General features: G+C 51.8%; 1 protein-coding gene across 6 annotated transcripts in view; it reads left to right on the top strand.

The window, feature by feature from the left end:
• Nucleotides 1-14,043, top strand: part of LOC122548230 (transient receptor potential cation channel subfamily V member 3-like) — a 100,265-nt gene extending 86,222 nt beyond the window's left edge. For all 6 annotated transcript variants that reach the window (XM_087977184.1, XM_087977178.1, XM_087977183.1 and 3 more), the window contains 4 exons: nt 4,020-4,086; nt 5,168-5,436; nt 9,266-9,402; nt 10,484-14,043. In XM_087977184.1, coding sequence (XP_087833310.1) covers nt 4,020-4,086; nt 5,168-5,436; nt 9,266-9,402; nt 10,484-10,556 — 546 coding nt within the window. In that variant the 3' untranslated portion in view covers nt 10,557-14,043. The remainder of the gene's footprint in view (nt 1-4,019; nt 4,087-5,167; nt 5,437-9,265; nt 9,403-10,483) is intronic.
• The last annotated feature ends 606 nt before the right edge of the window (nt 14,044-14,649 follow it).

The raw sequence follows: 14,649 nt of genomic DNA, 5'->3' as shown, positions 1-14,649 counted from the left end.
TTCCTCAGTATTCCTCATCCCAGAATTATATCTGGCGTGGCTTTTGGAACGTTGAAGGTCAATGACAAGACACAGACAGAGAAACATTTTTCGCTGGGGAGATCAAAGGGGATATGACCAGCAAATCAGACCCAGGCCAGCTTGGAGGGATGATGTGGAGGTGCCAGTGTTGGACTGGGATGGACAAAGTCAGAGGTCACATGGCACCAGGTTATAGACCAACAGGGTTCATTGAAATCACACGGTCTTGGAGCACTACTCCCTCACTATACCTGACAAAGGGGCAGCGCTCTGAAAGTGTGTGATTTCAAATAACCCTGCTGGACTGTAACCTGGTGTCGTGTGACCTCTGACCTTGGAGAGAAGTTGGGAGACACTTGTCCAAACAAGGTCAGTTGAATTTTGTGAATCTGTCCCCCACAAAAGTTGTGGCCCTATTAATGATATAATCTATATCCAAAACCAATAGACTGTTTGGGAGTCAAAGATATTATGAAGAGATAAATAAACATGTGACCAAGTGCATTGCTGGAGGTAGGTCATGGATGACCGATGACATCATTGGTCGGCAGAATAGACTTGAGGGGCTGAATGGCCTGCTCTTTTTCCCATGTCCCACAGAATTGGGGTCGGATTTTATGGGTCACACATTGTGTTCCAATGGACCTGGCAGATGTAGTAGATCTCCAGGCACTAATCCATGATGATCAGGGAGATCTCCCCAGTGTTTGGGTCAGCATTCCTTCCTCCACCAGCGCCACTAAAGGGCTGAATGGTCTGGCCATTGCCGTTGGTGGGAGGGAGCTGTGAACAAATTGGCTTGTACATTTCCTACAGTTCAGCAAGAAACACACTTCAAAACGTACGTCATTGGCAGGACAAAGCCCTGGGTGCCTTTCAGTCCATGGAAGGTGCTATGGCAATGAAAGTCTTTAGCTTTGGTCTGTGGAATCCTCTGCACCCGATGTGGCCTCCTCTATATTGGGGAGACAGGCCGCCTACTTGCGGAGCGTTTCAGAGAACACCTCTGGGACACCCGGCCAACCAACCCAACCACCCTGTGGCTCAACACTTCAACTCCCCCTCCCACTCCACCAAGGACATGCAGGTCCTTGGACCTCTCCATCGCCAGACCATAGCAACACGACGGCTGGAGGAAGAGGGCCTCATCTTCCGCCTAGGAACCCTCCAACCACAAGGGATGAACTCGGATTTGCTTCCAACCTCATAGTCCGGGAACCCCGCACTGCCCGGTTCTACCTCCTTCCCAAGATCCATAAGCCTGACCACCCTGGCCGACCCATTGTCTCAGCATGCTCCTGCCACTGAACTCATCTCTACCTACCTCGACACTGTCCTATCCCCCCTAGTCCAGGAACTCCCCACATACGTTCGAGACACCACCCACGCCCTCCACCTCCTCCAAGACTTCCGTTTCCCCAGCCCCCAACGCCTCATCTTCACCATGGATATCCAATCCCTCTACACCTCCATCCGCCATGACCAGGGCCTCCAAGCCCTCCGTTTTTTCCTCTCCAGACGTCCCCAACAGTACCCTTCCACCGACACTCTCATTCGTTTGACCGAACTGGTCCTCACCCTTAACAATTTCTCCTTTGAATCCTCCCACTTCCTCCAGACCAAAGGGGTAGCCATGGGCACACGTATGGGCCCCAGCTATGCCTGTCTCTTTGTTGGCTACCTAGAACAGTTGATCTTCCGTAATTACACCGGCACCACTCCCCACCTCTTCCTCCGCTACATTGCTGACTGCATTGGCGCTACCTCATGCTCCTGCGAGGAGGTTGAGCAATTCATCAACTTCACCAACACATTCCACCCTGACCTTAAATTTACCTGGACCATCTCTGACACCTCCCTCCCCTTTCTGGACCTCTCCATCTCCATCAGTGACGACCGACTTGACACTGACATTTTTTACAAAACCACCGACTCCCACAGCTACCTGGATTACACCTCTTCCCACCCTACCTCTTGCAAAAATGCCATCCCGTATTCCCAATTCCTCCGCCTCCGCCGTATCTGCTCCCAGGAGGACCAGTTCCACCACAGAACACACCAGATGGCCTCCTTCTTTAGAGACCGCAATTTCCCTTCCCACGTGGTTAAAGATGCCCTCCAACGCATCTCGTCCACATCCCGCACCTCCGCCCTCAGACCCCCCCCCCAACCGTAACGAGGACAGAACGCCCCTGGTGCTCACCTTCCACCCTACCAACCTTCGCATAAACCAAATCATCCGCCGACATTTCCGCCACCTCCAAACAGACCCCACCACCAGGGATATATTTCCCTCCCCACCCCTTTCCGTCTTCCGCAAAGACCGTTCCCTCCGTGACTACCTGGTCAGGTCCACGCCCCCTACAACCCACCCTCCCATCCTGGCACTTTCCCCTGCCACCGCAGGAACTGTAAAACCTGTGCCCACACCTCCTCCCTCACCTCTATCCAAGGCCCTAAAGGAGCCTTCCACATCCATCAAAGTTTTACCTGCACATCCACTAATATCATTTATTGTGTCCGTTGCTCCCAATGTGGTCTCCTCTACATCGGGGAGACTGGGCACCTCCTAGCAGAGCGCTTTAGGGAACATCTCCGGGACACCCGCACCAATCAACCAAACCGCCCCGTGGCCCAACATTTCAACTCCCCTCCCACTCTGCTGAGGATATGGAGGTGCTGGGCCTCCTTCACCGCCGCTCCCTCACCACCAGACGCTTGGAGGAAGAACGCCTCATCTTCCCCCTCGTAACACTTCAACCCCAGGGCATCAATGTGGACTTCAACAGTTTCCTCATTTCCCCTTCCCCCACCTCATCCTAGTTTCAAACTTCCTGCTCAACACTGTCCCCTTGACTTGTCCGGACTTGTCCTACCTGCCTAGCTCCTTTTCCACCTATCCACTCCACCCTCTCCTCCCTGACCTATCACCTTCATCTCCTCCCCCACTGACCTATTGTACTCTATGCTACTTTCTCCCCACCCCCACCCTCCTCTAGCTTATCTCTCCACGCTTCAGGCTCTCTGCCTTTATTCCTGATGAAGGGCTTTTGCCCGAAACGTCGATTTTGCCTGTCCTCGGATTTTGCCTGTCCTCGGATTTTGCCTGTCCTCGGATGCTGCCTGAACTGCTGTGCTCTTCCAGCACCACTGATCCAGAATCTGGTTTCCAGCATCTGCAGTCATTGTTTTTACCTCGGATTTCACCAGCTTCCTCATTTCCCCTCCCCCCACCTTGACTCAGTCAAATCCATCGAACTCAGCACCGCCTTCCTAACCTGCAATCTTCTTCCTGACCTCTCCGCCCCCACCCCAGTTTGACCTATCACCCTCACCTTGACCTCTTTCCACCTATCACATTTCCGACGCCCCTCCCCCAAGTCCCTCCTCCCTACCTTTTGTCTTAGCCTGCTGGACAAACTTTCCTTATTCCTGAAGAAGGGCTTATGCCCGAAACATCGATTCTCCTGTTCCCTGGATGCTGCCTGACCTGCTGCGCTTTTCCAGCAACACATTTTCAGCTCTGTGGAATCTTGCTGTGTACACATTTAGGAGCAAGTTCATTTTGAAGCTCAATAAGGTTGTGAAGGTCGCTCCGAGAACATGCCAAGGAACAACTGGGCTGAATGAGATTCTCACTGGATACATCTGTCGGTATCCAGGCGCCCCTAGACTCTGATGATGCCAAAGGGTGGCCTTCCAATCTCTGAGCCAGAGGTTCCAGGAAAGGTTTGGCCTCCGATTCCAGATAGCAGCAAATGGGGTCAGTGTGAGAAATTCCCCGTCAATCCTGGAAGCACATTGGAGCCACCATCCTCACCATCCCTCGCTCAGGAACTTGCAGCTTCTGAAAGTGTGACATTGACATGACAACCGCCTGTGAGGGGACTGTACCACACCGCCTCCTGCTGGCTGTGATGGTGGTGTGACTGAAAGGTATATATTAACTGTACCACCATCAGCGTTCAAGAGTAATCTTTCTCAATATCTTTCGACAGATTATCCTGCAGGATATCCTGCGATTCCTCCTGGTCTACGCAGTTTTCATTGTGGGATTTGCAGCAGGTAAGGCTGGATGGGGAAATATTTCTGTTCTTGCCCAGTCCATGTCTCGATGAAGAGTGCGCAGTTTGTGAGACCAGTTCCCTGCATTGTGTCCACCCTGAGGCTGGAGAACTCAGTGAGGGGTTTGTCCCCAGATTAATCCACATCCACTTATCACTCCAGGATTCCAGAGGTCCCTCGGTTTGCTTTTCCCAGCTGTGGGAATTTGGGGGGGGTGGCTGGGGGAGGGGGTGGAGTGGGGAAACAGGACGTAGGGAGGGTGAAAATGCTCAGTCATGATGCGCTGGCAGGTTTGAGCCTTGGTATTCCCTCAGGGGAAGGACATCTGCCAATCTTACCTGGTCTGGCCTACACGTGACTCCTGACCCACAGCAATGTGGTTAAATGTAAACTGCCCTCTGGGCAATTAGGGACGGGCAATAAATATTGGCACAGCCAGTCACGCCCACATTCCATTAATAAATATTAGTAAAATTGTCACAGGTCTAAGGTGTATCTGCCCTGCCATCCAGTCCTTACCAGTCTAACAGTTTCAGGCATTTTGAAGAGAAACACCAGTATGGAGGGTATAGTGCCCACTCTCCTGTCGCCCAGAGGGTAGCAACTCTCATCAAGAGGCACAAGCCCTCAGTTCAATTTCCACTTGAGAGACTTGAGCCCAGAATGTACACTGCCTGTCCCATCCCCCGATGCAGCACTAAGGGAGCACTGTACTGTCACAGTGTCACCCTTCAGGTGGGTTATTAAACCAAGACCCTGTCAGTCCTACTGGGCTGTTGTAAAAGGCCATGTAGCCAATATCTGGAGAAGAACAGGCCAGTTCTCCCTGTGTCCTCAATCACCATCACAAAATGGGTTAATGGGTCATGTTTGTGGGATCTCCCTGTGCACGATTGGCTGTTGCATTTTCCTACACCCACAACAATGAGGACACATCAAACCTGGTTCACATGAAGAGCTTTGGGTTAACCTGCAGTTTTAAAAGGCACTTTGTTCAATTCTTCACAGAAATATAATTGTTCCTATTCTCTTTTCCTCCTGTCTCTTACAATCCACGAGATGTTTATGATTTTATCCACAGCTCTGGCCTCCTTAATTGAGGAATGTCCCACAGACAGCGACTGTCCGTACAATGGATTCAGTTCCGCTATCCTGGAGCTCTTTAAGCTCACTATTGGCTTGGGAGACCTGGGAATCCAGAAACACTCCAGGTTTCCCATCTTCTTCCACATGCTCCTGGTACTGTACGTCATCCTGACCTTTGTCCTTCTCCTGAACATGCTGATCGCTCTGATGGGAGAGACCGTGACAAAGATTTCCAGTGACAGTGAGAAGATCTGGAAGCTGCAGGTCAGTGCAGAGTTCTAACCTCTTCATATCTGCCTCCCAGGCTACCCTGAGCCAGAGAGGAAAGGGTTACCCTCTCTAAAGCAGGATTTATTAGATGTGACTAAGATTCACCCCTCTATGTAAAAGGCCAGTAAGTATCAGCTGCCTTTTCTGAGTTTAGCAATTTGTTTTGAATCCTATGATAGAGTATGGAAAGAGGCCATTTGGCCCATTGTCCCTGTACTAGCATTTTGATGTATTATTCCAGTTCCCTTTTGAAAGGTCCTGTTGAATCTACTGCCACAGTCCCTTTCAAGCAGCACATTTAACAACAACAGTGTAAGAGAAATGAAGCCCTGATCTCCTCTGGGGTGCCTCTGACAGGGTTCATCAGTCTGTGCCCCTTTGATTACCAACCACATTCAAAATTCTCTGTATTCACTCTCTCAAAAGACTCAAGTCAGAAGTCACATGACACCACATTATAGTCCAACAGGTTTATTTGAAAGCACAACCTTTAAGAGTGCTGCCCCTTTGTCAGGTGATGTGAACTCTCATCAGCTGACTTCACCCAATGAAGGGGCAGTGCTCCAAAAGCTTGTGATTTCAAGTCAACCAGTTGGATTTCTGACTTTGTCCAACCCAGTCTGGCACCAGCATCTCCACAATAGACTCATTATGAGGTTAGAACAGCTCTCTTCAGGATTTAGAAACATCTGCAAGAACCCATTGTTAGTCTGCAGTAAATGGCATGTTTGTTTCCAATGTATTCCAGCTGGTGCTTTCAGAGCCAATGTGTGTGTGTGTGGTGTATTGGTGTGTGGTGTATGTGCGTGTATGTGTGTGCGTGTGTGTGTATGTGTGTGTGGTGTATGTGCGTGTGTGTGTGTGGTGTATTGGTGTATGTGTGTATGTGCATGTATGTGTGTATGTGTGTGTGTGGATCTACCCTGAATGGTATTGGCCACAAACACAGCCAGCAGTAAACATGAGCAGTGAATGACAATACATCACAAGGTAACTCCCTGCCTATGATAGACACAGGCTGATTGATGGTCCTCTGTCCCGGATGATCAGCTGGATCTCCAACCTTTATGGAGCGCCCTGGAATTCCCCAGGATTAAGGATGAATCTGTTGAAAGAACCTGAGGAGAAAATGCTTTGAGGGCATTTGGAAGACAATATGTGTTTTCGGTTAACTTTGACAGTGATGGTGGGAGAGTGGGGCTGTTACAGGGTGAAATCTTCCAACCAGAAACAGCAAACCCAATTCAGGATTGCAGCTACCCTCCTCACTGTAACAACAGCATCATTTAACAAGTCCCTTCAAGTGAGCAAAAACTGGGTCCACTTCCTGTCGAAAAGGATTAAAAAGCAGAAACACTTGTTCCCACTTGCACTGAAGCTGTTCAACCACATTTGGAACACTGTATTTCTGGTCTCTATTTTATAAAAAGGGATCTAGATGAATTGAGGAAGGTGTAAAGGAAAGTCAAGATTAATAGCAGAACAGAGAGGATATTTGTTCACGAGTCATACAGCGTGGAAACAGACCCTTCAGTCCAACCAGTCCATGCCAAACATAACCCCAAACTAAACTAGTCCCACCTGCCTGCTCCTGGCCCATATCCACCTAAACCTTTCCTACCCATGAACTTATCCAAATGTTATTTAAGCGTTGTAATTATTCCCACACCCACCACTTCCGCAGGGAGTACATTCCACATGCGAATCACCCTCTGTGTAAAATAAATTGCCTCTTATGTCTTTTTAAAATCTGTCTCCCCTCCCCTTAAAAAGGTGCCCCCAGTCTTGAAATTCCTCACCCCTAGGGAAAAGATAACCAGCTGATGAAGGGCTTTTGCCCGAAACGTCGATTTTCCTGCTCCTTGGATGCTGCCTGACCTGCTGTGCTTTTCCAGCACCACTCTAATCCAAAATCTGGTTTCCAGCATCTGCAGTCTTTCTTTTTACCTAAAAGATAACCACCATTAACTCAATACCCCTCGTTATTTTATAAAATTCTGTCACGTTGCCTCTTAACCTCCTATGCTCCAGTGAACTAACTCAAACCTAACTCTAACTCAAACCTCCTATACCCGGCAACATCTTGGGAAACTCCTTCGGAACCCTCTCCAGTTTCACACTATCCTTCCTATAACTGAGCGACCAGCACAGGACACAGCACTCCAGTAGTAATGTGAATACAACTGGCGAGGTCAGCATTTGTGACACATGTCTAACTAACCTTCAGAAAATAAAACAAAAAACTGCTGACCCTGGTGATCTACCTGCAACAAACAAAAATGGAAATTGCTGGAGAAACTCAGCAGGTCTGGCAGCATCTGTGGAGAGAAAGCAGAGTTAACGTTTTGAGTCCAGTCACCCTTTATCAGAAGATGGTTGTGATCCAGCATGTTTCCCAAGGGTAAAAAGAGACAGGCAATAAACATTGGCCTTATATCATCAGGGGGGTTCTGGGGGTAAACTTGCTGCTGGCTGGAGTCTGTGGTTGTTGGAGGTTAGTCATCTCAGCTCCAGGACATCTCTGCAGGAGTCCCTCAGGGTAGTGTCCGAGACCCAACCACCTTCAGCTGCTTCATCAATGACCTTCCCTCCATCATAGGGTCAGAAGTGGGGGTGTTCAACGATGATTACATAATGTTCAGCACCATTCACCACTCCTCAGATACTGAAGCAGGCCGTGTTCAAAATCTGGACAACATCCAGGCTTGGGCTGACAACTAGCAAGTAATATTCACACCACACAAATGCCAGGCAATGACCATCACCAACAAAGGAGAATCTACTGTCCCTCAATAATCAATGGTGTTACCATCACTGAATCCCCTGAGATATCAACATCCTGGGGGTTACCATTGACTACATACTCAACTGGACTCACCACATTAACACAGTAGCTACAACATCAGGTCAGAAACTAGGAATACTGCAGTAACTCCCCTCCTGACTCCCACCATCTACAAGGCACAAGTCAGGAGTGTGATGGAATATTCCCCACTTGCCCTGGATAAGTGCAGCTCCAACAACATTCAGGAAGCTTGACACCATCCAGAGCAAAGCAGCCCCTGCTTGATTGGCAACACATCCATAAACATCCCCTCCCTCCACCACCAACGCTCAGTAGCAGTAGTGTATACTATCTACAAGATGCACTGCAGAAATTCACTAAAGCTCTTTCAACAGCATGGAAATGCAAGCCCTGCATGTTCCCCTCCAAGCCACCCACCACCCAGACTTGGAAATGTATCACCTTATTCCTTGTGTCACTGGGTCAAAATCCTGGGATTCCGTCCCTCCTGAAGGACACCTACAGCAGACAGAATGCAGGGGCTCATCACAAGGGCTATTACGGATGGCCAATACTAGCCCAGCCAGCAGCATCTGGGTCCCATGAAAAGATGAGAAAAGACTGGAGAGACCACAGCCCCTTTCCTCTGGGTCGAACTCTCGGGTGAACCGAAAGGGATCTTTCAAATAAAGAAGGGGTTTGATAGAGTCAAAGAGAGGAACTGTGTCCACTTGTGCGAAGTTGTTATTACACAGTCAGAAGGTAAATCCAGTAGGGAATTCAGGAGAAACCTCTTTCCCAAGGGAGCGGTGGGAATGTGGTACTCAATGCCAGCTGGAAGAGCTGAGATTAGTGCAGGTACATTTAAAAGCAAGTTAGGGAAGGGAATGATGGGGACGAGAATAGGAGGATGTGTGGATATGGTGAGGGCACGTAGAGTGGGAGGAGGGCTCATGTCACGCCTGCGTAATCACAAGTTGGGCTGAATAGCCTATTTCTGTGTTTTAGGCTCAATGTAACTTGTTTTAACTCCTCCAGAGAGCTGAGACCACTCTGCACTTTGAAAGATCGCTGCCGAAATGGCTACGGACCAGGTGTAAGAATGGCCACAGCTTTACGGAGATTACTGTTGGACTCACACCTGAAGGGAAGGAGGACAAACGGTGGTGTCTCAGGTAATTGCTGTGTCCAAGAGGTTTGGGAAATAACACAGCATCATTGGTGGGGGAATTTTGCTTTCAATCCAAGCTGTGTTGGCGATGAGCTCACTGACTGGTGGGATCGACTTGATGGGCTGAATGGCCTTCTTCTGCTTGTAGTACCCTGATGGCCTGGAGTTTGGTCCAATCGGCACATGAACTACAGCATGTTACTGAATATTCAGACCAAGGTCACCCATGCTCAGTGACCCTCACCATCCACCACTCCCAACTCCAAGGGAAGGTCAGGAGGAGGTGGGCTCAGAGAGTTTCATGCCCTGGTCTGGGAAAGATTCCGATCTGTCAGTGTCCCCGCTCTGTCATTCCAGCCTGTTCACACTGGGATCAGGATGGGTTCCTGTTTTGGAGGGGGGAGGGTGTGGGGGTGAGGGATGGATGGGTGAGAGTTGATGAAGTGAGCCATGAGATCCCAAACTGTGGGCCATGACCCCCAATGGAGGGAGGGGGTCACTGAATAAGATGAGGGTCCTATAGCCCTAAGGTAGTAATGGGGGCTGGTGGGACACTACCGCCTCGGGCACCCCTTCGAGGTGTTTGGGGTTAGTTTTCATGTCAGTGAGCACGGCTGAGCTCTCTCTTCTCCTGCTCAATGCTCCATCCACACTTTGAAAAAAGCTGTGCACTCGAGTTGTATCTCAGGGCAAACCCAACGGTTTAAATACTCTGCACTCCCCCTCCATCCAAAACCATCTAACTGCTCCTCCCTTCCCCACCCAACCACTCTCTAACCGACACCAAATTTCACCGTGGGGGCATGGATGGTCAGTGTGAAAGGGGTGACATCCACAGGGTGATGGCAAGCAGCGAGCTGAATAACAGCAGGTGACAGAGGGACCGAAGGGCAACCCTCCCTGAATGGCTAAGATGACTTCCACAGTCGAAGAGCCCCTGGAACACGGGGCACTGTAACCTGAGCGAGGGGCCCATGGCCCAGTCATGACTGAGCACCTCCGAGCAACACTGCCGGAGTGAGCGATGGAAACCAATCAGCTGGCAGGACAGTCCCAGCCCACTGACATTGTCACCTTCTCCCCAGGTTAAACGAGGTCAAATGGAACGAATGGGACACTCTCATTGGCACGGTGACAGAATCGCCAGAAGAGGAGTGACACACAGGGACACTCACTGCCAGCAGCGACACAGGAAAACTAATAGACTGGCATTTCTATCGTGGCTTTCACACAACGCTGTTTTACAGACAGCACAGTGTTGTGGGCGTGAAGCCATTGCTGTCGACCCACAGTATCAAGCAGGAAGTAATCAGCTTCTTGTTCACATTGCGCAAGGAATTAATAATCACCGGCAGATCCATTGCCCCACTAACTATCTGCTCGTCTTCAAAGTAGGAAACTGGCATCTTTTGTATTCACCAGAGAAGGCAAATTAATTCGCACTGCGTCAGCACTGACCCTCCGACAGTGCGGCACTCCCTCAGCACTTGACCCTCCGACAGTGCGGCTCTCCCTCAGCACTGACCCTCCAACAGCACGGAGATCCCTCAGCACTGACCCTCTGAGAGCGCAGCACTCCCTCAGCACTGACCCTCCGACAGTGTGGCACTCCCTCAGTACTGAACCTCCGACAGTGCGGCACTCCCTCAGCACTGACCCTCCGACAGTGCCCACTCCCTCAGCACTGACACTCCGACAGTGCGGCATTCCCTCAGCACTGACCCTCCGACAGTGCGGCATTCCCTCAGCACTGACCCTCCGACAGTGCGGCATTCCATCAGCACTGACCCTCTGACAGTGCGGCACTCCCTCAGCACTGACCCTCCGACAGTGCGGCGCTCCCTCAGCACTGACCCTCCGACAGTGCGGATCACCCTCAGCACTGACCCTCCAACAGCACGGAGATCCCTCAGCACTGACCCTCTGACAGCGCAGCACTCCCTCAGCACTGACCCTCCGACAGTGCTGCTCTCCCTCAGCACTGACCCTCCGACAGTGCTGCACTCCCTCAGCACTGACCCTCCAACATGGTGGCACTCCCTCAGCACTGACCCTTCGACAGTGCGGCTCTCCCTCAGCACTGACCCTCCGACAGCGCGGTGCTCCTTCAGCACTTACCCTCTGACAGTGCGGCACTCCCTCAGCACTGACCCTCCTACAGTGCGGCACTCCCTCAGCACTGACCCTCGGACAGTGCGGCACTCTCTCAGCACTGACCCTCGGACAGTGCGGCACTCCCTCAGCACTGACCCTCCGACAGTGCGGCACTCCCTCAGCACTGACCCTCCGACAGTGCGGAGCTCCCTCAGCACTGACCCTCCAACAGTGCGGCACTCCCTCAGCACTGACCCCTGACAGTGCGGCGCTCCCTCAGCACTGACCCTCCGACAGTGCAGCACTCCCTCAGCACTGACCCTCCGACAGTGCGGCACTCCCTCAGCACTGACCCTCCGACAGCGCGGTGCTCCTTCAGCACTGACCCTCTGACAGTGCGACACTCCCTCAGCACTGACCCTCCGACAGTGCGGCACTCCCTCAGCACTGACCCTCCAACAGTGCGGCACTCTCTCAGCACTGACCCTCGGACAGTGCGGCACTTCCTCATCACTGACCCTCCGACAGTGCGGCACTCCCTCAGCACTGACCCACCGACAGTGCGGAGCTCCCTCAGCACTGACCCTCCGACAGTGCGGCACTCCCTCAGCACTGACCCTCCGACAGTGCAGCACTCCCTCAGCACTGACCCTCCGACAGTGCGGCACTCCCTCAGCACTGACCCTCCGACAGCGCGGTGCTCCTTCAGCACTGACCCTCTGACAGTGCGACACTCCCTCAGCACTGACCCTCCGACAGTGCGGCCCTCCCTCAGCACTGACCCTCGGACAGTGCGGCACTCTCTCAGCACTGACCCTCGGACAGTGCGGCACTTCCTCAGCACTGACCCTCCGACAGTGTGGCACTCCCTCAGCACTGACCCTCCGACAGTGCGGAGCTCCCTCAGCACTGACCCTCCGACAGTGCAGCACTCCCTCAGCACTGACCTCCGACAGTGTGACACTCCCTCAGCACTGACCCTCCGACAGTGCAGCACTCCCTCAGCACTGACCCTCCGACAGTGTGACACTCCCTCAGCACTGACCCTCCAACAGTGCGGCACTCCCTCAGTACAAAGCCTGTCCACCATCTACAAGGCATAATTCAGGAGTGTGATGGAATATTCCCCACTTGTCTGGAGGGGGGCAGCTCCAAGAGCATTCAAGAAGCTTGACACCATCCAGGAGAATGTAAACGGTGTGATCAGCACCAATCCATCTTCAACAATCACTGCCTCCACCACCGACACCCAACGGCAGCTGTGTGTAGCATCTAGAGGAGGATCCAAGGCTCTCAGACAGTACCTTCCAAACCCACGACCACTTCCCTCTGGAAGGACAAGGGGCAGCAAATACATGGGAACACCACCCTCTGTAAGTTCCCCTCCGAGCCCCTCACCATCCTGTCTTGGAATTATGTCCCCATTCCTTCACTGTCACTGGGTCAGAATCCTGGAATTCCCTCCCTAAGGGCATTGTGGGTCAACCTATAGCACAGTGGTTCAGGAAGGCAGCTCACCCCCACCTTCTCAAGGGGCAACTTGGGCCGGGCAATAAATACTGGACCCAGCCAGTGACACTGATATCTTGCAAATTAATAGTTAAATCGACTGAAAGGCTGGAAGCAGTTATTTGCTATCTGCTGTTCCTTTCAAAGACCCATTTCATCTCTTAGATTTTTCCATCTGATGTGGGTTTTTTTATAATTTAACAGAATCTAATTGTGAATTAGAATACTTATTTAATTTGCTGTCAATTCTCTCTGTTTGAATATTACAAGACCCTTTGCAAAGGTGTTTGCGCCCACTCTCTCAGTCTGTTATTAAACTGGAAGATTCATCAATTCGTATGTTTTGAGCTTTGTATTACGATGATTTTTTAAAAAGAATAATTAGTAATAAAAGCATTTAATTCTAAACCATTATTCTCAGTTCCGAGGGGAGGTGTTTCATGGGGAAACCACTCCACCCTCTTCACCTATTCTCCAGTCATTTCTGTCCTCACTGCGGTGGGTATTTCCCACCTCATTCCCCCAAATATCATTCTCTCCCAATCCTCTCCCCATTTAGTGGCACCTCCCCTCCCACCTCCTGACCCCTCTCCCTGTCCCACCACCACCCACCAGTCAGGCACTCGGACTGGGTTAAAAATATAACTGAGGATAGGATTGATTTGGAGCAGTTTACTCAGTCAGGTGAAAGTGACTCCAACATTTCCCGTTTTTATTCAGGAGTTGCTCTTCTACTTTGAAGAAGGATATGCTCAACAGAGACGGCAAACTTATTCACATCTGAATCTTTCATTCAAAGGACAGCACATCCAACAGTGCAGCACTCCCTCAGCACTGACCCTCCGACAGTGCGGCATTCCCTCAGCACTGACCCTCCGACAGTGCCCACTCCCTCAGCACTGACCCTCCGACAGTGCCCACTCCCTCAGCACTAACCCTCCGACAGTGCCCACTCCCTCAGCACTGACCCTCCGACAGTGCGGCATTCCCTCAGCACTGACCCTCTGAGAGTGCCCACTCCCTCAGCACTGTCCCTCCGACAGTGCAGCGCTCCCTCAGTACTAACCCTCCGACAGTGCCCACTCCCTCAGCACTGACCCTCCGACAGTGCGGCATTCCCTCAGCACTGACCCTCTGACAGTGCCCACTCCCTCAACACTGACCCTCCGGCAGTGCGGCACTCCCTCAGCACTGACCCTCCGACAGTGCCCACTCCCTCAGCACTGACCCTCCGACAGTGCGGCACTCCCTCAGCACTGACCCTCCTACAGTGCAGCGCACCCTCAGCACTGACCCTCCAACAGTGCCCACTCCCTCAACACTGACCCTCCGACAGTGCAGCGCTCCCTCAGCACTGACCCTCCGGCAGTGCAGCGCTCCCTCAGCACTGACCCTCCAACAGTGCCCACTCCCTCAGCACTGACCCTCCGGCAGTGCAGCGCTCCCTCAGCACTGACCCTCTGACAGTGCGGCATTCCCTCAGCACTGACCCTCTGACAGTGCGGCATTCCCTCAGCACTGACCCTCTGACAGAGCGGCACTCCCTCAGTACTGACCCCTGATAGTGCGGTGCTCCCTCAGCACTGACCCTTCGACAGTGCGGCACTCACTTAGCACTGACCCTCCAACAGTGCGGTGCTCCCTCAGC

This window comes from Chiloscyllium plagiosum, unplaced genomic scaffold (genome assembly GCF_037043375.1).
Source record: "Chiloscyllium plagiosum isolate Xiang-an unplaced genomic scaffold, Cpla_swu_hap1 HiC_scaffold_31, whole genome shotgun sequence".
NCBI lineage: Eukaryota > Metazoa > Chordata > Chondrichthyes > Orectolobiformes > Hemiscylliidae > Chiloscyllium > Chiloscyllium plagiosum.
This window is presented reverse-complemented; position numbering and strand designations above follow the sequence as displayed.